Source organism: Pan paniscus, chromosome 1, assembly GCF_029289425.2.
Source record: "Pan paniscus chromosome 1, NHGRI_mPanPan1-v2.0_pri, whole genome shotgun sequence".
In the NCBI taxonomy this organism is placed as follows: Eukaryota; Metazoa; Chordata; class Mammalia; order Primates; family Hominidae; genus Pan; species Pan paniscus.
Genome location: NC_073249.2, coordinates 96,760,554 through 96,783,547, shown reverse-complemented (window position 1 = coordinate 96,783,547; position 22,994 = coordinate 96,760,554). Strand labels below are relative to the sequence as shown.

General features: G+C 36.9%; 1 protein-coding gene across 2 annotated transcripts; it reads right to left on the bottom strand.

The window, feature by feature from the left end:
• Positions 1–6,714: 6,714 nt before the first annotated feature.
• Positions 6,715–8,102, bottom strand: LOC130541075 (small proline-rich protein 2D-like). 2 transcript variants are annotated; one of them, XM_057300868.1, is made up of 2 exons: positions 8,060–8,102; positions 6,715–7,347 (listed from the first exon to the last, which is right to left on the bottom strand). In XM_057300868.1, the coding sequence occupies exon 2, from the start codon at positions 7,326–7,328 to the stop codon at positions 7,110–7,112; it is 219 nt and encodes a 72-aa protein (XP_057156851.1). In that variant the 5' UTR covers positions 7,329–7,347; positions 8,060–8,102; the 3' UTR covers positions 6,715–7,109. The 2 variants fall into 2 exon arrangements, with proteins under 2 accessions (XP_057156851.1, XP_057156850.1); XM_057300867.1 differs by having other exon boundaries at positions 6,717–7,347; positions 8,056–8,102.
• Between the last annotated feature and the right edge of the window lie 14,892 nt (positions 8,103–22,994).

The window sequence follows — 22,994 nt, the reverse complement described above, 5'->3', positions numbered from 1 at the left end:
TGAAAGATAACACAGAGAAAAGAGTAAATGCAAAAAGAGGACCTACCTCATCAGTTATTATTTTAAATGTAAGTGAATTAAACTTTCCCCAGCAACAGAAATTGAAAGCATGGATCTTAAATTAAAAAAATTTATTCAACTATTTGCTGTTTACAAGAGACTAACTTTACAACTAAAGACACAAAGAGGTTGAAAGTAATAGTATGGAAAAAGATATTTTATGTAAATAGTAGCCACAAGAGACCAGAGGTGGCTACAATAACATCAGACACAATTAAGTTGAGTACTGTTACATGAGACTATAAAGGACATATATATTGATAAAGAGATTTATTCACTCAGAAAACATAGAAGTTATAAACATCCATTTCCTAACATCAGAACTCTAAAACATATGAAGATACATTGAGAGAAATTAAAAGAAATTGATAGTTCTATAATAAATATTGAAAACTTAAATACTTCACTTTCAAAAATGGCTAGAATAATAGAAGTTCAAAAAGAAAATAGATGACTTAAAAATATAAACCAATTAGTCCAAACAGAAAAATACACAACCCTGTACCCACCAACAGCAGGATATACCCTACAATTTTCTCAGGAGAACATGGAACACCCTCCAGGATAGACCACATATTAGACTAGAAAATAAGTTAATATATTTAAAAAGACTAAAATCATACAAAGTACTTTTCCAATCACTTTGGAATAAGACTAAAAATCTATAACCAACTTAAAACTGGAAAATTCACACATTTGTGGAAACAAACAAACAAAAAAACACTCTTAAACAACCAATAGGTCAAATAAGAAATCACAGGAAAATTAGAAATAGCTTGAGACTACTGACAACAAAAACACATCATACCAAAACTTCAGGATTGCAGAAAAAGCAGTGCTAACAGGGAAATTTACAGCCATAACTACATATATTTTTAATTTAAAAAATTCTCAGATCAATAACTTCATGTTACACCTTAGGGAAATACAAAAAGAAAAGTAAACTAAACCCAAAAAAAGTAAATATGAGAGACTAGAATGGAGATAAATAAAATAAAAGACAAGAAAACAATAGAGAAAATCAGTAAAACCAACTTTTATTTCATTGAAAAGGCAACAAAACTGACAAATTGTTAGATTAACCACAGAAGAGAAAAATGATGTAACACTCAAATAGCTAAAATCTTAAAAGAAAGTGGGGAAGTTACTACTGATTTTACAGAAATGAAAAGAATTTTAATGGAAAACATCGAAACAATTCTATGTCAGCTTATCAGATAACCCAGTTGAAATAAACAAATTCTTAGAAATATACTGTCTACCAAACCAAATCATAAAGAAATAGAAAATTTGAAGAGATATATAAAAAGTAAGGAGATTGAATTACTAATCTAAAATCTCACAAGAAAGAAAAGTGTTGACCCAGAAGGATTTATTGGAGAAGTATATACCAATCCTTCTCAAACTCTATCAAAAAAGAAAACTTAAAATAGAATACTTCCTGCCTTATTCCATGAAGCCAGGATTACCCTGATAGAAAATCCAGACAAAGACACTGCAAGGAATGAAAACTACACACCAATATTCCTCATGAATATTGATGCAAAAAATGCTCAAAAACATTTAACATACCAGATAATTCCTGTGGCTCTGGGCAAGATGGCCAACTAGATGCAGCCAGGTAGAATAGCTGCCACTGAGGGACAGAGACGACTGGCCCACTTTTAACAGATTTTCAGAGGGGAGGCACTGAGAGTGAAGCAAACACAAAACAGAAAAAAGCAGGGATTGCAATCCCAATTTCAGACAAAAGAGACTTTAAACCAACAAAAATCAATAAAGACCAAAAAAAGCATTACACAGTGGTAAAGGATTCAACAAGAATACCCAACTGTCTTAAATATAAATGCACCCAACACAGGAGCACTCACATTCATGAAGCAATTTCTTAGTGCCCTTCAAAGAGAATTAGACTCCCATACAGTAATAGTGGGAGACTTTAACACCCCACTGACAGTATTAGACAGATCATAGTGGCTGAAATTTAACACATGTATTCAGGACTTGAAGTCAGCACAGAACCAAATGGACCTGATAGACATCTACAAAACTCTCTACCCAAAAACAGAGACTATACATTCTTCTTTTAGCCACATGGCACAAACTCTGAAATCAATCACATGGTGGGAAATAAAACACTCCTCAGCAAACACAAAAGAACTGAAATCATAACAACCAATCTCTCAGAAGACAGCACCATGAAATTTGAAATCAAGACTGAGAAATTCACTCAAAACCATACAATTACATGGAAATTTAATAAGATGCTCCTGAATGACTTTTGAGTAAATTATCAAATTAAGGCTGAAATCAAGAGGTTCTTTGAAACTAATGAGAATGAACATACAACATACCAGAATCTGTGGACACAGCTAATGCAGTATTAAGAGGAAATTTATAGCACTAAATGCTCACATCAAAAAGTTAGAAAGATATCAATGTAACAACCTAACATCACAACTAAAAGAACGAGGAAACCAAGAGAAAACCAACCTCAAAGCAATCAGAAGACACGAAATAACCAAAATCAGAGCTAAGCTAAAGGAGACTGAGATATAAAAAAAATCAAAATATCAACAAATCCAGGAATTACTTTTAAAAAATAATAAAATAACTAGACTATAAAGAAGAAAAGAGAAAATATTCAAATAAACACAGTTAGAAAAGACAAAAGGGATATTCACAAATGAATTCTACCTGATGTACAAATAAGAGCTGGTACCATTCCTGCTGAAACTATCCCAAAAAGTTGAAGAGGAGGACTCCTCCCTAACTCATTCTATGAGGCCAGCATCATCTTGATACCAAAACCTTGCAGAGACACAAACACTAAAAAGTAAATTTCAGGCCAATATCCTCAATGAAAATCAATGCACAAATTCTCAGCAAAATACTGGCAAACCTAATCCAGCAGCACATCAAAAAGCCTATCCACCAGAATCAAGTTGGTTTTATCCCTGGGGTGCAAGAATGGTTAAACATACACAAATCAATAAATTTGATTCATCACATAAACAGAACTAAAGACAAAAATCACATGATTGTCTCAACAGATGCAGAAAAAGCTTTCCATACAATTCAACACCCTTCATGTTAAAAACGCTCAGTAAACTAGATATTAACCAAATGAATATTCCTCAAAATAATAAGAGCCATCTGTAACAAATCCACAGCCAATATGATACTGAATAGGGAAAAGCTGGAAGCATTCCCCTTGAAAACTGGCACAATACAAGGATGCCCTCTCTCACCACTTCTATTCAACATACTATGGAAAGTCCTGGCCAGAGCAATCAAGAAAGATAAGGGTAGAAAGGCGACCAAAATAAGAAGCAGGAAGTCAAACTATCCCTGTTTGCACACGACATGATTCTATATCTAAAAGACCCTATAGTCTCGGAACGAAAGCTCTTTCAGCAGATAAACAACTTCAGCAATGTTTCAGGATTCAAAAACAACATACAAAAATCAGTCAATCAATCACTAGCACTCCTATATACCAGCAACAGCCAAGCCAACAGCCAAATCAGGAACACAATCCCATTCAAGACAGTGGCAAAAAGAATAAAATACCTAGGAAAACAGCTAACCAGGGAGGTGAAAGATCTCTACACAGAGAACTACAAGGCATTGCTGAACATCAGAGATGACACTAATAAATGGAAAAACATTCCAAGCTCATGAATAGGAAGAATCAATACAGTTAAAATAGCCAAACTCCTCAAAGCAGTTCGCAATTTCAATGTGATTCCTCTCCTATCAAACTACCAATGACATTCTTCACAGAACCAAAAAAAAAAAACAACAACAATTATACAATTCTATGGAACCAAAAATTAGCTTGAATAGCCAAGGTAATCCTAAACAAAAAGAACAAAGCTGGAGTCATGATGCTACCTGACTGCAAACTATACTATAAGGCTGCAGTAACCAAAATAGCATGGTACTAGTACAAAACAGACACAGAGACTAATGGAACAGAATAGGAAACCCAGAAATAAAGCAACACACCTGTAACTATCTGATCACTAAAAATGTGACAAAAACAAGCAATGTGGAAAGAACTCCCTATTCAATAAATGGTGCTGGGATAACTGTCTAGCCCTATGTATAAGATTGAAATTGGATGCCTTCCTTACACTATATACAAAAATCAACTCAAGATGAATTAAAGACTTAAATGTAGAGCGCTAGATTACAAATACCCTGGAAGACAACCTAGGCAATACCATTCTGGACATAGGGACAGGCAAATATTTTATGACAAAGACACCAAAAGTAATTGCAACAAAAGAAAAATTGATGAATAGGATAAACCAAAGAGCTTCTGCACAGCAAAGGAAACTATCAACAAAGTAAACAGACAACCTACAGAATGGGAGAAAAGTTTCGTAAAGCATGCATCTGATAAAGTTCTAATATTCAGCATCTATAAAGAATTTAAACAAATTTACAAGAAAAAAAAACAGCCCCATTAAACAGTGGGCAAAGGACAGAAATAGACACATTTCACAGGAAACATACATGTAGCCAATAAGTATATGAAAAACAAGCTCAACATCACTGATCATTAGAGAAATGTAAATCAAAACCACAGTGAGATACTAACTATTTCACACCAGTCATAATGGCTATTATTACAAAGTCAAAAAATAAAAAGTGCGGGAGAGGTTGCAGAGAAAAACGAATGCTTATACAGTGTTGGAGGAAGTGTCAATTAGATCAACCATTGTGGAAAACAGTGTGGCAATTACTCAAACAGCTAAAAACACAACTACCATTCCGACCAGCAATCCCATTACTTGGTATATACCCAAAGGAATACAAACCATTCTGTGTCATAAAGATACATGCACATGTTACGTTCATTGCAGCACTATTCATAATAGCAGACATGGAATCAAACTAAGTGCCCATCAATGATAGACTAGATAAAGAAAATGTGATACATACACACCATGAAATACTATGCAGCCATAAAAAAAAGTGATCAAGTCCTTTGCAGGAACATGGGTAGAGCTACAGGCCATTACCCTCAGAAAACTAATGCAGGAACAGAAAATCAAATACCACATGTTCTCACTTATAACTGGGAGCTAAATGCTGAGAAAACATGGACACATAGAGGGGAACAACAGACAATAGGGCCTATTGGAGGGTAAAGGTTTGGGGGACAGAGAGGATCAGGAGAAATAACTAATAGGTACTATGATTAATAACTGAGTGATGAAACAAGCTGTACAATAAACCCCGGTGACATGCATTAACCGATATAACAAACCTGCACATGTACCCCTGATTTTAAAATAAAAAATTTTTAAAAATAGCAGATACTGGATAGGATGCAAAGAAAAAAGAAGCCTATATACTTCTGGTGGGAATGTAAATTAGTACACCCGCAGTGGAAAACAATACAAAGATTTCTCCAAAAACTAAAAATAGAACTACGATTCAATCCTGCAATCCAACTACTGTGTATCTATCCAAAGGAAAAGAAATCAGTCCATCAAACGGATGCCTGAACTCCCATGGTTATTGCAGTACTATTCACAATAGCAAAGATATGTAACCTAAGTGTCCATTAACGAATAAATGGAAAAAGAAAATATTGTATAGACACACAATGAAATCCTATTTTGTTGTAAAAAAGAATAAAATCATGTCATGTGCAGCAACATGGATGGAACTGGAGGTCATTATGTTAAGTAAAATAAGTCAAGCAGGGGAAGACAAATACTGCATGTTCTCACTCATCTGTGGGAGCTACAAAAGTTGATCTATAAAGGTAGAGAGTAGAAAGATAGTTACCAGAGGCAGGGAAAGATGTTCAGGGGGTGGAGAATGAAGAGATGCTGGTTAAATAGTACAAACATAGAGAGACATAAAAGAGGTAACTTTAAATATTTGATAGCGGAGTACGGTGACTACAGTTTACAACAATGTATTGTATTTTTCAAAATAGCAAAAAGAGAGGAATTAAAATGTTCCCAGGAAAGAAAGAAATGATAAATGCTCAAGGTCATGGATTCCCTAAATTTCCTGATATCCTGATGTGATCATTACACATTTGATCCATGTAACAAAATATCACATGTACCCCAAAAATATGTACAATTATTATGAATCAATTAAAAATAACAATAGGGAGTCTTCTTATTTCCTGTATTAGTTACATCCAAGCCACTCTCTTTCTGGAACAAATATCTTGGTGGTTGTAGCAGGGGGTGATGATGATTATGATGATGATGATGCTTCTGGGGGAAATGATGATATATTGCTGCTTCTTAGCAGCAAATTCAATAAAATGACTGCTATTATGTGTCAGGTATTGTGCCAACCAAATTTCAGATAGAAATTAGATTTTATGACTTAGACTATTTTATGATGTAAATATTGTTTGGTTCACATTGCAGTAAAAAGATAGACATTTGGAGAACTGGAATAATATGTTCTGCAAATCAATCAAACACTAAGAAAAAATAAAAGGGGTATAAAATGATACAGAAATAATACTTGCTATGACCCAAAATTCATATAGCAACAATTGTAAGATCTTCCCTGAGGATCACAGAAAGACAGGAATAAATCTAAATGGTCATATCACATTGCTAATAAAGCAGATTTGAAAAGAAACAAAAGACCCATTCACAAATATATATGCATAGATACTTTATTCAGGGAGTGAAAGAAAAGTGACAATTGCACAGGTGGTAGAAGCTCATGCCCAGGTGAAAGACAGACACAGAACACATCAACAGAATTCTCTGATGGTTCCCAGGCACACAGCTGCAGCTCTTTCTGCTGAAGCTCTGGGAACTGACAAAGCCAAGGTTCCTTTGCTCAGTCTCCACCTGGACAGTGGCAGTATGGCAGCCTTGGAAAGGAAACCTTTTGCTATCAGGGATCATCATGGGCAGATCACAGGCTAAGGGGAAAGAAGCTCCCTATGAATCCATGATAAGCTTTGATGAGAAGATGCAGGTGGAGCTGTGGAACGAGGTGAGCCAATTATCCTTATCCTCTCATGCTCCTGATGAATCCTGAAGCTGTTACTTGCTCTTCGGTGGACACTTTGGCTGGCAGGGTGGGGAAGGTGTCACAGGAGGATATTTCTGCTGGCACTGCTGAGGTGGGCAGGGCTGTGGACACTTTGGTGGTGGGCAGGGCTCAGGGCACTTCGGGGGTGGACATGGCTCTGGGCACTTTGGCGTGGGGCACACAGGAGGTGGCTGGCAGGGCTGCTTGCACTGCTGCTGTTGATAAGACATCCTGCTGGAGTCTCAGGATCTGAAAGGAATGTTATGACAGTGTTCACAGGAATGGACTCCTCCAGAGAGAGAGAAGCCAAAGCTTATGTAATACCATGGCATATTATGTCTCCAATCTCCAGAAATTTATTTAAACTCTTAGCTCCCTTTTCATGACTTCCTGTCTTCTCCTTTCCACTTTAGCAAGTGGCTTCATCAGCCCTAGCAAATCCTGCCTTTCCTCATACAATTTTTCCAAAGAAAACATCTCTGTAATAAAAAATCCAGCATGTTAATCCAAGAAATTAACATCTTCATGAAAGGCAGTCACAAGTTCAGACCCCCTGGGCAATCTCACAAGCTATTCCTATCATCATTATCTGTTGTAAAGTCCCAATGGCTTGACTTGGGCACAGAGCAAGGGCTGTTCAGGAAGAAGTGCTGGCTCTCACACCTGCTAAGACACAAACCTTTGAAAAGGACACCAGAAAAATATGGAAAAGAGAAAAATACTTTATCCTTTTCTTCCAACCAAAGCTTTCCTATTAACTTCTCTGTCCATATGAACATATAACTGTATATTTTTTTAAAAGCTGTGTAAAACACTCTATCACATAGTCTAATCCTGTAGTTCCATCCACTAAGTACCATCAAACCCATGATCATAGGTTTGAATACACCAAACTTGCTGGATTCAAATTAAATTCAACATTTCAGGGCAAAAAGAACAGAACTCAAGGAAGCAGACTAACCAGTTTCTCCAAAGCAGATCGGTGCTCGAGTACCAGGAGTTTAGGAGTTGGGCAGCAGAGAACCTCTTTATAGGGCCAGCTACCCCACCCAGCAGGAAGTGGAACCGCCTAAACTAGGCTGGTCCAGCAATGTCCCAACCAAAATGCAAATTTATCCATAACTGGCATGACAGGGATTCTCAAACTGGGAAACATCATGGAGGCCCTGCCTTAGATCTCAGTTTCAGTGACTTATGGCAAAGAGGGACTTGGGGGATTCTCTAACTGGTGGTCAAGGACTCTCTTTCTTGATTGGGGGCAATGAATGCTTCCTGTCTTACACATTCCCTAAATCATAAAACTTCCTGCCCCGATCCACTTTAGCTGAATGCCATATTGTTGTACATGAACCCATCTCCACCCCTTCTTTCCTCGTACAATTTGCCAGTGTGCTAGAAGGACCTAACAAAGGCCTGAGTTCTGGCCACAGATTGTTTTGCTAAGTTGTATGACCACAGCCAGGTCAACTCTCCTCTCTGGAATGGTAAACAGAGAAGCATCATATCTACCTCTGGTTTTGAAGGCAGTGACCACATTGTGCCATCTGTTGACCCTGTTCAAGCCTGAAATTTTCTACTTCACCTCTGTCTTTCTCTCACAGAACCCCAGATTTTACCTATATTCCTTTTCCCTTTGAAGTTGTCTTACACACCTCTCATAGAGGCACTTGTGTCCCAGGACAGACACCAGAGTGAGATCCAGTCTCCCCAGTATGTTTGCTACTGCTGCTATCAAGGATGTGTACTACAGCCTTTTTATTTATAGAAATGTACTTAGTCACCACATTAAGGAAATGGAGAGAAGGGAACCAAAGTTACAAGCATTCATTTTAAATCTATGTATTGAACCATGCCTATATCTTTCCCTGTGAACATCCTATAGAGAACAAAATGCATAGACTCACAGTATCTTATGTAAATAGAGAAGAGAAGGGCTCTTCTCAGAGTAGAGAAGGTCAGAGGACTTAAAGTCTGAAACCTAGGGGAAAATATAAACTCAGTGTGATCCTATATGTTTGCTTTCTCTACCTCTCTTTCCAAACAGGTTTTAGTCTTTGAAAGACAGTATTATTTTATTTGTTTGTATGTTCTTCCTTTGTCTTTTCCCAAAGCCCTCTAGCCCCACAACCTGCTAGATTATCAACTCACATCCCAATGTATACCTCTCATCTGTCCATTTTAGTACACATTGTTCACTCGATACGTATGTTGTCAATGTAAATGTCTTTCACATCTTTTTAAAACTCTTCCTGCAATCAATGGGGCTTACTAAGCATCATATATTAAACATTTAAAATACTGCTGCTGGAGCTTCCTTATCTGGGCCAATAATCAAGAACCTTTCCAAGAATGTGGTTTTATAATTGGAGAAGAAGAAGGACGAGGAAGATAAGAAAAAAAGAGGAAGAGGAGTGACTCAAATTCTTTGGAGCACTCACCAGCTATGCTCCAGATAGAGCAAGAGCACTGAATCAACCCAGCATCACACCTCTCAGTTAAGCAGGTTAGGTTTCCAGATCTGCAATTGCTCCAGTCTCTAAGGAAGGGCTTTTGGCCAAGATCACCATGGCCAGACGCTACAGAAATAGAACTATCATGTCAACACCTTGAGTCCAGGTGTTTACAAACAGTGTTCTCACCAAATGCTTCCACATGTCAAGTACAGTGGGTGCAGTAAAGGGATTTCACTCAATAGGTCCCCTACTCCTCCCCAGAGACTCACATCACATCTACAACACAAATCCTTACAGAAATGTCTTTTTTCTGCCATGAAAAATTGGAGGATTGGCTGCTAAATGAGATCACTGTGTGAGATAATACAGTTTGGGTCATGCCCTGAGACTCCCCTTCTGAGAACACCCCACTCAAACAGGCTGTTTATCACAGCAGTGCAGGCACCAGAGCGGCAGCAGCCCTAGTGCCCCCAGCATCTCAGACAGGCTCACTTTACGAGTTGAGATGGTGAACTGGAAACTCAGAGTTCCTCACAGTCCAGCTACATGAAGAGTGGTCACAACATGAAGAGGAGCAGCTAACAGTCCCACCTTCCCCAGGTTAGGACATCCAGTCCCTGAGACATAGAGCGAGGCATACTTCACACACACACACACACACACACACACACACGGGTCTTTATCTATCATCTATCTACATGTCTAAAGAGGTTAGCTTTATCTTCTTTCAGAGTCTGATAGCCTTAGGTTCATTCCTATTACTTCTACTCCATAATTTTCTAAGGGATCATTAAGTATGAATTATTAGTACTTAAAAATGACAGGAAAGAACAAATACTTAACTTTTTTGTGATTCACAAAGTATATTTGAATTTTATTAATTATATATTCACTCATTTGTGCGTGTGTGTGTTCATAATGCTATGAAATTTACATCACATACGTAGCTTTGGCTACTACTACAGTCAAGATACATAACTGTTCCATTACCACAAGGCTCCTCTGCTCCCCACTTATATCCACCCCTGCTTTCTCAAATACTTACCTCTAGTAAATATTACTCTTTTTTCTATCTCTATGATTTCATTATTTTAAGAATATTTTAGTGAATTTATACATCATGCAACCTTTTAATAATTGTTCTTTTTTTATGTAACAATTTCATGGAGATCCATTCACTTTGTCCACTTTTAATTTTGTGTAATACTTGATTCAACATTTTATCTCACATTTCAATACTATACATTCCACTAAACAAAATAGTGCTGGCAAATAAAGATTTAAAATTAAATATGAAAAAATAAAGAAACAAAATTATGGTAAAATATTCTTGATAAGCTCAGAGAAAGGGTAACGGCAATTCCCCATGCATATCTGTCTTCTGCTTTTATTTCTGAATGAAAGGCTAAGCATCCATTGTCCTTCCATGCTGAATCCAATAAATTACAGAACATTCATATGGTAGAATAGTGAAAATCATTAAGGTGGATGTTTTGGAAAATTGTTTCGTATAATTTAAAACACTGGAATTGTACTAAAAACATATAAAGCATGACATCATTCTCATCAACATTTATTAAAAGATAGGAAACATATGAAACAATATATTAAATGTGATTATATATGGCTGGTGAAATTACAGATGGTACCTATTTTCTTGTTTTACTTTTCAAAGTATTCTCCAAACGTTACCTATTACTGAGTAAGGAATCTTTAAATTCTACTTTGAAAAGTTGACAAGAGACAAGCATGTCCATTGCTCAGTTAGTCAGATAATGGTCTTTTTTATTTTTTCAGCATTTTTGAGCAGACGCTAAAGGTGGAGCTGGATGGAAGTAGCAGTTGTTTTATTGTCATAGCTCTACATTTGATCACATCCCTTCTAAAATCTCTCTTGAAGAAAACCCCGATAATATTCCCCATCCTCATAGCACTGACATACATACACTGAAGCCACAGACATGCAATAACCATATGTATCTATAAAATAATTCACCAGGCCGGGAACGGTGGCTCATGCCTGAAATCCCAGCACTTCGGGAGACCAACGTGGGTTGATCACGAGGTCAGGAGTTCAAGACCAGCCTGGCCAAGATGGTGAAACCCAGTTCTACTAAAAATACAAAAATTAGCCAGGCGTGATTGCAGGGGCCTGTAATCCCAGCTACTCGGGAGGCTGAGGCACAGAATTGCTTGAACCCAGGAGGCGGAGGTTGCGTCACACCTCTGCACTCCAGTTTTGGCGACAGAACAAGACTCCATCTCAAAAAAAATAAATAAATTTCAAAAAATAAAAATAAAAAAAAACAGTTCACCAAAATTGGCAGATCATACTAGAGTAAAAAAATCAGGAATGAGTTTGTCTACTATCTAAGAGCCAGACAGATAGAAATCATAACATTGGCCATAATATGATGAAATTGGAAGAAATGGATGATTAGTAACAGGTGATAAAGATAATAGAACAAAGTGATAATAATAGTACCTACCACTAAATTGTCATGAGAAAAAAATTAAATCAGAGACTGCATTTAAAGTATTTAGCACAGGCTACAGATAGTACTCAAAATAGTAAAGAAACACATGGCTAATCAAAGAGATAGGGGCAAAATATTGAAGTCAAGTTGTTTATGGTTGAGAAAGACATTTGCTTCTCTTTAAGACCTTTTATATCACCATTATTTTAAGTGTGTGCCAGAAGTTTTTAGGACAAAGCAAATGCAAATGTATGATTTGAATGAAGTGTGCAGAAATAATAAGGTAGACTGATCTTGACATTTATTCTTATGTGATAAAAATGAGTTAACCTAAGCAGAAATTTATAACAAAGGATAATGTTTCTGTGTTATTTGGACTCTCTACAGCTTTCCTCTGAATTCAGATAATAAAAAAAAGTCTGAAAACAATAAATAGCAAAATGCTGATTTGTTGATTTGCAAAATATTAACATGTATAGATATATTTATTCTATGTGAAAAATATATGTTTTATTCTTCTGAAAAAATATATAATGTTACCTCCAATTTAGTCTACTGTTACTGTGGTTAGCTGTTTAAGACAATTAAAAAATTGCTCATTTAAATATCACATTCCTTCTGCAGACAAATTACCTAAATTTTAGGCAAAATTCTTGTAAGAAACTGAATAGCTCATTAGCACTAATCTTTCCAAAGTGTATAAACCTTTTAAATTCTACTTTTATTTTCTCCATATGTTAGATCCAAATATTTAAGAGCAAAATTCAAGAGCTATTGGTAATATAAAGTACTCCTGTATGCTTAGTGTTAATGAGATTCAGAAGACTATATGGTAAATGATGGAATAATTCAGATACTTCTACTTGTAAGAATCTTTTCAAGATAGTGAATGTGCATATGCTGTGGTCTTCCTCCAAAAAAGTCGAAAAGGAAAACAAAGAAACACAAACAAAATTGTGAAAACATTTGGAGAGAAAAGACTATTTGAACTCTTACATAGGATGAGAGTCCTGAAAATTCTACTGTAAGTTTGAGAAAGGTTAAATAAAGTATAAACACTAAGAAAAAAATCAAAACTAACTCACAATCTTAAAAGATAAACATAATTTTATGATACGATCCAGCTACAGCACATTCAAAAATTGATCTAGTACATTTTAAAATATGTCAACACAAAATAATGTGCATTCAAATAATTATAGCAGCTTTAGTCATAATATCCACTATCTGTGATCTACCAAGATGTCCTTCAATAATTAAATGGATAAACTGTGGTACATCACACCCATGCAATGGAATACCACACAATTATAACATGGAATGACCTATCAAGACTCACAAAGACATGGTTGAATTTGAAATGCAAACTGATAAGTTAGAAATGTCAGTCTTAAAGGCTGTAGGCCCATTTATATGATTTCCATAAAAGGCAAACTTATGCACCCAAAAATCGCAGCAAACTCCAAGTTCGATGAGTTCAGTGACACCCACCATGACACACATTACAATCAAATTATCAAAAGAGAGAATCTTGAAAGCAGCAAGAGGGAAGTGAATGATCATATCTAAGAAATCCTTAAGAAGTAGTTGACCAAATGCTCATCAGAAACCTTGGAGATCAGGAGGTAGTGGGATGACGTATTTAAAGCCATAAAAGAACACACTTTCAACCTAGAATTCTATAGCTGGCAAAATTCTCCTTTAAAATGAGGGCAAAATTATGGCATTTCCAGAAATCAAAACTTGAGGCATTTCATTGTCTGTAGATTTTGTGTATGAGAAATGATAAAGAGAGACTCTCCGGTTGAAATAAAAGGATGCTGGAGAGAAACTATGTGAAGATACAAAAATCTCTGATAAATGTACACTGGTACATAAAAGCCGGCATTGTTGAAATTTTAGCTTGTAACTTCAATTTTTATTTTCTACAAGATTTAAAATGCAAATGAATGCAATATAATTACAAGTCTATGTTAGCAAACTCACGATGTATAGAGATGTAATTTGTGAACGCAAAAAAAAAGGATAGAGTTGTATGAGTCAAATTTTCTTTTTTTTTCCTTTCTTTTTTTTTTTTTTTTTGACACAGTCTCACTGCATCACCCAGGCTGGAATGCAGTGGCATGATCTTGGCTCACTGCAACCTCTGCCTCTGGGCTCAAGCTATTATCTTGCCTCAGCCTCCTTAGTAGTAGAAGTACAGGCATGTGCCACCACACCCAGCTAATTTTTGTATTTTTAATAGAGGCAGGGTTTCGCCATGTTGGCGAGGCTGGATATGAGTCAACTTTTTGATGCAATTGGAGTTAAACGGGTGTTAATTCAAATTAGATTACTATAACTTTACGATATTATACATAATCCCCAATGAAAACACAAAAATATTTTCGAGTATACACAAAAGATAAAGGCAATAAAATCATTTTACTACAAAAAAAATCTAATAAACATAAATCAGACAATATTGAAAAACAAACATTGTACAGAGAAGAGTAAATGCAGAAAGAAGACCTTTCTTATCAGTAATTACTTTAAATGTAAATGAATTAAATTCTCCCCAACAACACAAATTGGAAGAATGAATTAAAAAAATAGTTCAACTATTTGTTGTTTACAATAGACTAACTTTACAGTTAAAGACACAAAGGAGGTGAAAGTAATAGGATAGAAAAAGATATTTCATGTAAATAGTAGCCAAAAGAGACCAGAGGTGGCTACACTAACATCAGACATAATTAACTTTAAGTTGAGAACTGTTATAAGAGACTACAAAAGACATGTATATATATTTCTTTTAAGGAGCTTACTTTCTGTTTTTTTTATTATACTTTAAGTTTTAGAGTACATGTGCACAACGTGCAGGTTAGTTACATATGTATACATGTGCCATGTTGGTGTGCTGAACCCAGTAACCCGTCATTTAACATTAGGTATATCTCCAAATGCTATCCCTCCCCCCTACCCCCACCCCACAACCGGCCCTGGTGTGTGACGTTCCCCTTCCTGTGTCCATGTGTTCTCATTGTTCAATTCCCACCTATGAGTGAGAATATGCGGTGTTTGGTTTTTTGTCCTTGCGATAGTTTGCTGAGAATGATGGTTTCCAGCTTCATCCATGTCCCTACAAAGGACATGAACTCATCACTTTTTATGGCTGCATAGTATTCCATGGTGTATATGTGCCACATTTTCTTAATCCAGTCTATCATTGTTGGACATTTGGGCTGGTTCCAAGTCTTTGCTATTGTGAATAATGCTGCAATAAACATACGTGTGCATGTGTCTTTATAGCAGCATGATTTATAATCCTTTGGGTATATACCCAGTAATGGGATGGCTGGTCAAATGGTATTTCTAGTTCTAGATCCCTAAGGAATCGCCACACTGACTTCCACAATGGTTGAACTAGTTTACAGTCCCACCAACAGTGTAAAAGTGTTCCTATTTCTCCACATCCTCTCCAGCACCTGTTGTTTCCTGACTTTTCAATGATCACCATTCTAACTGGTGTGAGATGGTATCTCATTGTGGTTTTGATTTGCATTTCTCTGATGGCCAGTGATGGTGAGCATTTTTTCACGTGTCTTTTGGCTGCATAAATGTCTTCTTTTGAGAAGTGTCTGTTTATATCCTTCGCCTACTTTTTGATGGGGTTGTTTGTTTTTTTTTCTTCTAAATTGGTTTGAGTTCAGTGTGGATTCGGGATATTAGCCCTTTGTCAGATGAGTAGATTGCAAAAATTTTCTCCATTCTGTAGGTTGCCTGTTCACTCTGATGGCAGTTTCTTTTGCTGTGCAGAAGCTCTTTAGTTTAATTAGATCCCATTTGTCAATTTTGGCTTTTGTTGCCATTGCTTTTGGTGTTTTAGGCATGAAGTCCTTGCCCATGCCTATGTACTGAATGGTATTGCCTAGGTTTTCTACTAGAGTTTTTATGGTTTTAGGTCTAACATTTAAGTCTTTAATCCATCTTGAATTAATTTTTGTATAAGGTGTAAGGAAGGGATCCAGTTTCAGCTTTCTACATATGGCTAGCCAGTTTTCCCAGCACCATTTATTAAATAAGGAATCCTTTCCCCATTGCTTGTTTTTGTCAGGTTTGTCAAAGATCAGATGGTTGTAGATATGCGGCATTATTTCTGAGGGCTCTGTTCTGTTCCATTGATCTATATCTCTGTTTTGGTACCAGTACCATGCTGTTTTGGTTACTGTAGCCTTGTAGTATAGTTTGAAGTCAGGTAGCATGATGCCTCCAGCTTTGTTCTTTTGGCTTAGGATTGACTTGGCAATGCGGGCTCTTTTTTGGTTCCATATGAACTTTAAAGTAGTTTTTTCCAATTCTGTGAAGAAAGTCATTGGTAGCTTGATGGGGATGACATGAATCTATAAATTACTTTGGGCAGTGTGGCCATTTTCACAATATTGATTCTTCCTACCCATGAGCATGGAATGTTCTTCCATTTATTTGTATCCTCTTTTATTTCATTGAGAAGTGGTTTGTAGTTCTCCTTGAAGAGGTCCTTCAAAGATGTGTGTATTGATAGAGATTTATTCACCAAGAAAATATAGAAGCTATAAACCTACATTTACTAAACATCAGAACTACAAAATATGCGAAGATACAGTGAGAGAAATTAAAAGAAGTTCATAGGTCTATAATAAATGTTGAAAACTCCAATAATTCACTCGCAAAAATGGCTAGAATAATAAAGTTTGAAAAAATAGAGGGCTTAAATATATAAGCCAATTGGACCAAATAGACAAATATAGAACACTCCACCCAACAGCAGCAGGATACACCTTACAGCTTTCTCAAGAGAACATGGAAGAACACTCTCCAGGATAAACCATATCCATTAGGCTACAGAACAAGTTAATATATTTTAAAAGACTAAAATCATGCAATGAACTTTTCCAATCACAGTGGAATAAAACTAAAAACTTATAATCAAATTAAAATGGGAAATTTTACAAATTTGTGGAAATTAAACAACACACTCTTAAAAAGTCAAAAAGGAAAACAAAGAAACACAAAATTGTGAAAAAAATTTGTAGAGTAAAGGCTGTTTGAACTGTAACATAGGATGAGAGTCCTGCAAATTCTACTGTAAGTTTGAGAAAGGTTAAATAAAATATAAACACTATGAAAAAAATACAAACTAACTCACAATCTTAAAAGATAAACATAATTTTATGATACGATCCAGCAACACCACATTCAAAAATTGATCTAGTACATTTTAAAATATCTCGACAAAAAATAAGGGGCATTCAAATAATTATGGCAGCTTTAGTCATAACATCCACTATCTGTGATCTACCAACATGTCCTTCAATAATTGAATTGATAAACTGGGGTACACCCTCATGCAATGGAATGCTGTGCAGTGATAACATGGAATGACCTGTAAAGACTCACAAAGACATGGTTGAATTTGAAATGCAAACTGATAAGTAAGAGAAGTCAGTCTCAAAGGCTGTAGGCCTATTTATATGATTTCTGTAAAAGGCAAACTTACACATTCAAAAAGCGTAACAAACTCCAAGTTCAATGAATTCAAGACACCTACCGTGACACACCTTATAATCAAATTATCAAAAGAGAATCTTGAAAGCAGCAAGAGGGAAGTGAATCTTCATATCTAAGAAATCCTTAAGAATCCAATGAATTCAGTGACACCCAGCGTGACACAAATTATAATCAAATTATCAAAAGAGAGAATCTTGAAAGCAGCAAGAGGAAAATGAATCATGATATCTAAGAAATTCTTAAGAAGTAATTGACCAAATGCTCATCAGAAACCTTGGAGATCAAGAGGTAGTGGGATGACATATTTAAAGCCCTAAAATAAAACACTTTCAACCTAGAATCCTATAGCCAGCAAAATTGTCCTTTAAAATGAGGGCAAAATTATGGCATTTCCTGAAATCAAAACTTGAGGCAGTTCACTGCCTGTAGAGTTTCTGTATGAGAAACAACAAAGAGAGACTCTCAGGTTGAAATAAAAGGATGCTGGAGAAAAACTATGTGAAGATACAAAAATCTCTGATAAATGTACACTGGTATATAAAAGCCAGCATTATTGAAATTTTAGCTTGTAACTTCACTTTTTATTTTCTACAAGATTTAAAATGCAAATGAACACAATATAATTACAAATCTGTGTTGGCGAACACACAATATATAAAGATGTAATTTGTGAACTCAACATAAAAACAGGATAAGGTTGTATGAGTCAATTTTTCTTTTCTTTTCTTTTCTTTTTTTTTTTTTGACACAGACTCACTCCATCATCCAAGCTGGAATGCAGTGGCAGAATCTTGGCTCACTGCAACCTCCGCCTCTGGGCTCAAGCAATTATCTTGCCTCACCCTTTTTAGTAGTGGAATTACAGGCATGTGCCACCACATCCAGCTAATTTTTGTATTTTTATTAGAGACAGTGCATCCTGATCTGTCATTTCGCCATGTTGGGCAGACTGGATATGAGTCAACTTTTTGATGCAATTGGGGTTAAACGGGTGTTAATTCAAATTAGATTTCTATAACTTTAGGATACTATACATAATCCCCGATGAAACCACAAAAATATTTTCGAGTATACACAAAAGATAAAAGGCAATAAAATAGCTTTACTACAAAAAATTAAATAAACATAAATCAGATGGTATTGAAACACAAACAGTATACAGAAAATAGTAAATGCAGAAAGAAGACCTTCCTTATCAGTAATTACTTTAAATGCAAATGAATTAAATTCTCCCCAAAAACACAAATTGGAAGAAAGAATCAAAAAAATTTAAATATAGAACACTCCACCCAACTGCAGCAGGATACTCCTTACAGTTTTCTCAAGAGAACATGGAAGAACACTCTCCAGGATAGACAACATCCATTGGGTTACAGAACAATTTAATATATTTTAAAAGACTAAAATCATACAATGGACCTTTCCAATCACAAGGAAATAAAACTAAAATCTTATAATCAAATTAAAATGGCAAATTTTACAAATTTGTGGAAATTAAACAATGCACTCTTAAACAACCAACAAGTCAAATATGAAATCATAGGGAAAATTAGAAATCACTTGAGACTACTCACAACAAAACACATCATACCAAACTTATGGGTTGCAGCAAAAAGCAGTGCTAACAGGGAAATTTATAGCCATAACCACATACATTTTTAATGAAAAAAAAAAATCTCAGATAAATAACCTCATATTGCACTTGGGAAACTACAAAAAGTAAATTAAGCTAAACCCCCCAAAAAGAAAACATGAGCCTAGCATAGAGATACTAATAAAGGACAAGCAAACAGTAGAGAAAAATCAATAACATTGTTTTATTTCTTTGAAAAGTTCAACAAACTTCACAAATCTTTAGACAGAATAACTGCATGAATAAAAACGATGTAAGACTCAAATAGCTAAAATCTTAAAAGAAAGGAGGAACATTACACTGATTTTACAGAAATAAAAAAATTTGAAGAGAAAGCTATAAATAATTCTATGTCAGCTTATTGAATAACACAGTTGGAATGAATAAATTCTTAGAAATATACTGTCTACCAACTTGTGAAGAAATAGATAATTTGAATAGATGTATAATAAGTAAGGAAATTGAATCACTAATGTAAAATCTCACAAGAAAGAAAAATGTTGAACCAGAAGGATTTACTGGAGAAATGTAAAACAATCCTTCTCAAAATCTTTCAAAAAAGAAAGCTGAAAATAGGGACTACTTCTTGTCTTATTCCATGAGGCCCGCCAATACCCTGATACAAAAGCCAGACAAAGACAATACAAGTAATGAGAACTACAGAACAATATTCCTCATGAATATGATGCACAAAAGACTCAAAAACATTTAGCATACCAGATCATTCCTGTGGCTCTGGGCAAGATGGCCAAGTGGATGCAGCCAGGTGGAACAGCTGCCACTAAGGAACCGAGATTACAGGTGCACTTCTAACAGATATTCAGAGGGAAGGCACTGAGAGTGAACCAAGAGAAGACCCAGAAGTTAGGCTGAAAAGAGAGAAACTTGGGAGCCCTGCACAGGGACACTACACACCAGAACTCGTTCCTGGCCTCCAGTGACTCCAGGGGAACAGCTGAGTTGAACGAGCAGGGAGGAACCCACTCCCGCCATGGGCCTCTGGAATCCCAGCAGGAGAAGACCCCCTCAACCACCAGGGACACTCCAGTTGGCAGGCAGAACTGCTTAGAGAGGTGACAGGGGCAGCATGCCAGCTGACGTGGAACCCAAGGGGTTTGGTAAGGGAGTGTCTGTAATGGAGCAGGGCTAGGGATGGCCATCTCCCTAGGCTCAACTTGCTCGCATAGGAGACTTTAACCCTTGGGGAGCTGTTGGACCTGAATTCTGCAGGACAATCTTGCCTTTCAGATGGGGCCAGTCTGACCTGAGCACTCTCTGGTCAGCTGGTGTCTCCTGGGGTACCAGCCTGGATGCACTTCCTTGCAGAACAAACTCTGGTGACTTTGGGACCCACATTTTAGCCTTTGTGCTGGCAGATCACAGCTAACAAATGGAGAACTCCAGCGAGGCAGCTGCCCGTGGTCACCCACCAGCCCATCTGCTCGCTCCACAAACTACAGCTTCCCCTGGGCCCAGAGCAACACCCCATATCACTTTGCCAGCATGTGAGTGCATGAGTGGGTTTTGCTTTCCTCTCCCCACCAGTACATATGAGAGTGTGCATCCTGCCCTGTCACTGCTGCAGCGAGAGTACAGTCAGCTTCCTTCTCCCTGGTGATGGCCATTGCAGTCACATAGCCAGCCAGCCCCAACTTTCATGCCAATGTATACCCTTGTGCCAACACTGCCATGGGAGTGAAACTAGGCAATGAAAACAGTGGAAACTCCTGCACCCCAAACAAAAACCCCTAATTTTTGCACACAGAAAAAGCACACACACCTGCACCCATCAGCACCCTACCCATATACCAACAACACTACAAGTGTGACAACATACAGTCATCAGAAGGGACCTCCTATGCCCTCAAGCCACATTGCCTCTACCACTGTGGTGAATGTCCCCACAGAGGCAGGTACCCTAGCACCTGCAAGAACCCTGCCCCCAGCCCAATAGTATGCACGCTGCCATGCTGCCACTGCTCTTGACACATACAAACAAGAATGGACCCCACTGCCACCACACTGCAAAACACTTTGGCTGACACCACCCATCAGAGTGTAGTGAACAGGGGTCAGGGAGCACCTCAGCCTCCATAGCACAGTGGATTCCTAACCCGGGGGAGCCAAAGAACAAAGTCAAGCCTGACACACTTCCCTCAGAGTTATGGCATGCAGTCCAGGATTTGGGAGCTGAGTGTTGGGACCCTAAAATAGATGAAGCCAGTCATCTGAATTGATGTTATACCACAATCAAAACCTCAAGGTTATCAAATGAGATAAAGAAATCAAAACCCATCCAAATGTCAGCAACTTCAAAGATTGAAGGAATATAAGCACATGAAGGTAAGAAAGAATCAGCACAAGAACTCTGACAACTCAAAAAGCCAAGGTGTCTTTGTTCCTCCAAACAACCACACAGCCTCTCTAGCAAGGGTTCTGTACTGAGCTAGGATGGCTGAAGTGGCAGAAATGGAATTTCAATATGGATAGGAAGGAAGATCACTGAGATGTAGGAGTATGTTGAAACCCAATCCAAGGAAGCTAAGAATCACAATAAAACAACACAGGAGCTGACTGACAAAATAGCCAGTAAAGAAAAGAACATAACTGACCTGAAAGAGCTGAAAAACACTACAAAATTCATTTTTTGTTATGTTATAATGCAATCACAAGCATTAACATCTGAATAGACCAGGCAGAGAAAAGAATCCCAGAGTTCAAACACTGAAATAAGACAGCCAGACAAGAAAAGATAGAAATGAATGAAAAGGAATGAATGAAGCCTCAGAAAAATATGGTATTTCATAAAGAAATCAAGTTAGTGATACACTGGTGTTGCTGAAAGAGAAGGGAAGTGTGTAACCAACTTGAAATGTATTTCCAGATATTATCATCCATGAGATCTTCCCCAGCCCAGCTAGAGAGGTAGACATTCAAATTCAGAAAATGCAGAGAACCCAAGTAAGATACTACAGAAGAACATCATCTGCAAGACACATAATCATCAGATTCTTCAAGGTCAAATGAAAGAATAAATGCTAAAGGCAGCTAGAGAGAAAGATCAGGTCACCTACATAGGGAAGCCATTTAGACTAAAAACAGACCTCTCAGCAGAAACCGTACAAGCAAGAAGAGATTGGGAGCCAATATACAACATTCTTAGAGAAAAGAAATACCAACCCAGAATTTCATATCTAGTCAAACTCAGCTTCATAAGTTAAAGAGAAAAAAGATCCTTTTCAGACAAGCAAAGGCTAAGGGAATTTGTTACCCCCAGACCTACCTTACTAGAGCTCCTAAATGGAGCACTAAATATAGAAAGGAAAAACAATTACCAGCAACTACAGAAACACACTTTAGTACACAGACCAGTGACACTATAAGGCAACCACATAAACAAGTTTTTAGAATAACCAGCTAATATCATGCCACAATCAAATCCACATGTATCAATACTAACCTTGAATGTAAATGGGCTATATGCCCCAATTAAAACGCAGAGTGGCAAACTGAAAAAAGAACAAAGACCCATTGGTATGCTGTCTTCAAGGGACCAATCTCACATACAATGACCCACATAGGCTCAAAGTAAAGGGATGGAGAAAAATCTACCAAACAAAAGAAAAACAGAAAAAAGCAGGGGTTGCCATCCTAATTTCAGTCAAAAGAGACATTAAACCAGCAAACGTCCAAAAAAAGACCAAAAACAGCATTACATAATGGTAAAAGATTCAAAGCAACAAGACAACCTAACTATCTTAAATATATGTGGACCCAGCACAGGGGAACTCAGATTTATCAATC

Coding starts and splice junctions, on each gene's coding strand:
- LOC130541075 (XM_057300868.1), bottom strand. CDS start 7,328: ATGTCTTATCAACAGCAGCAGTGCAAGCAGCCCTGCCAGCCACCTCCT.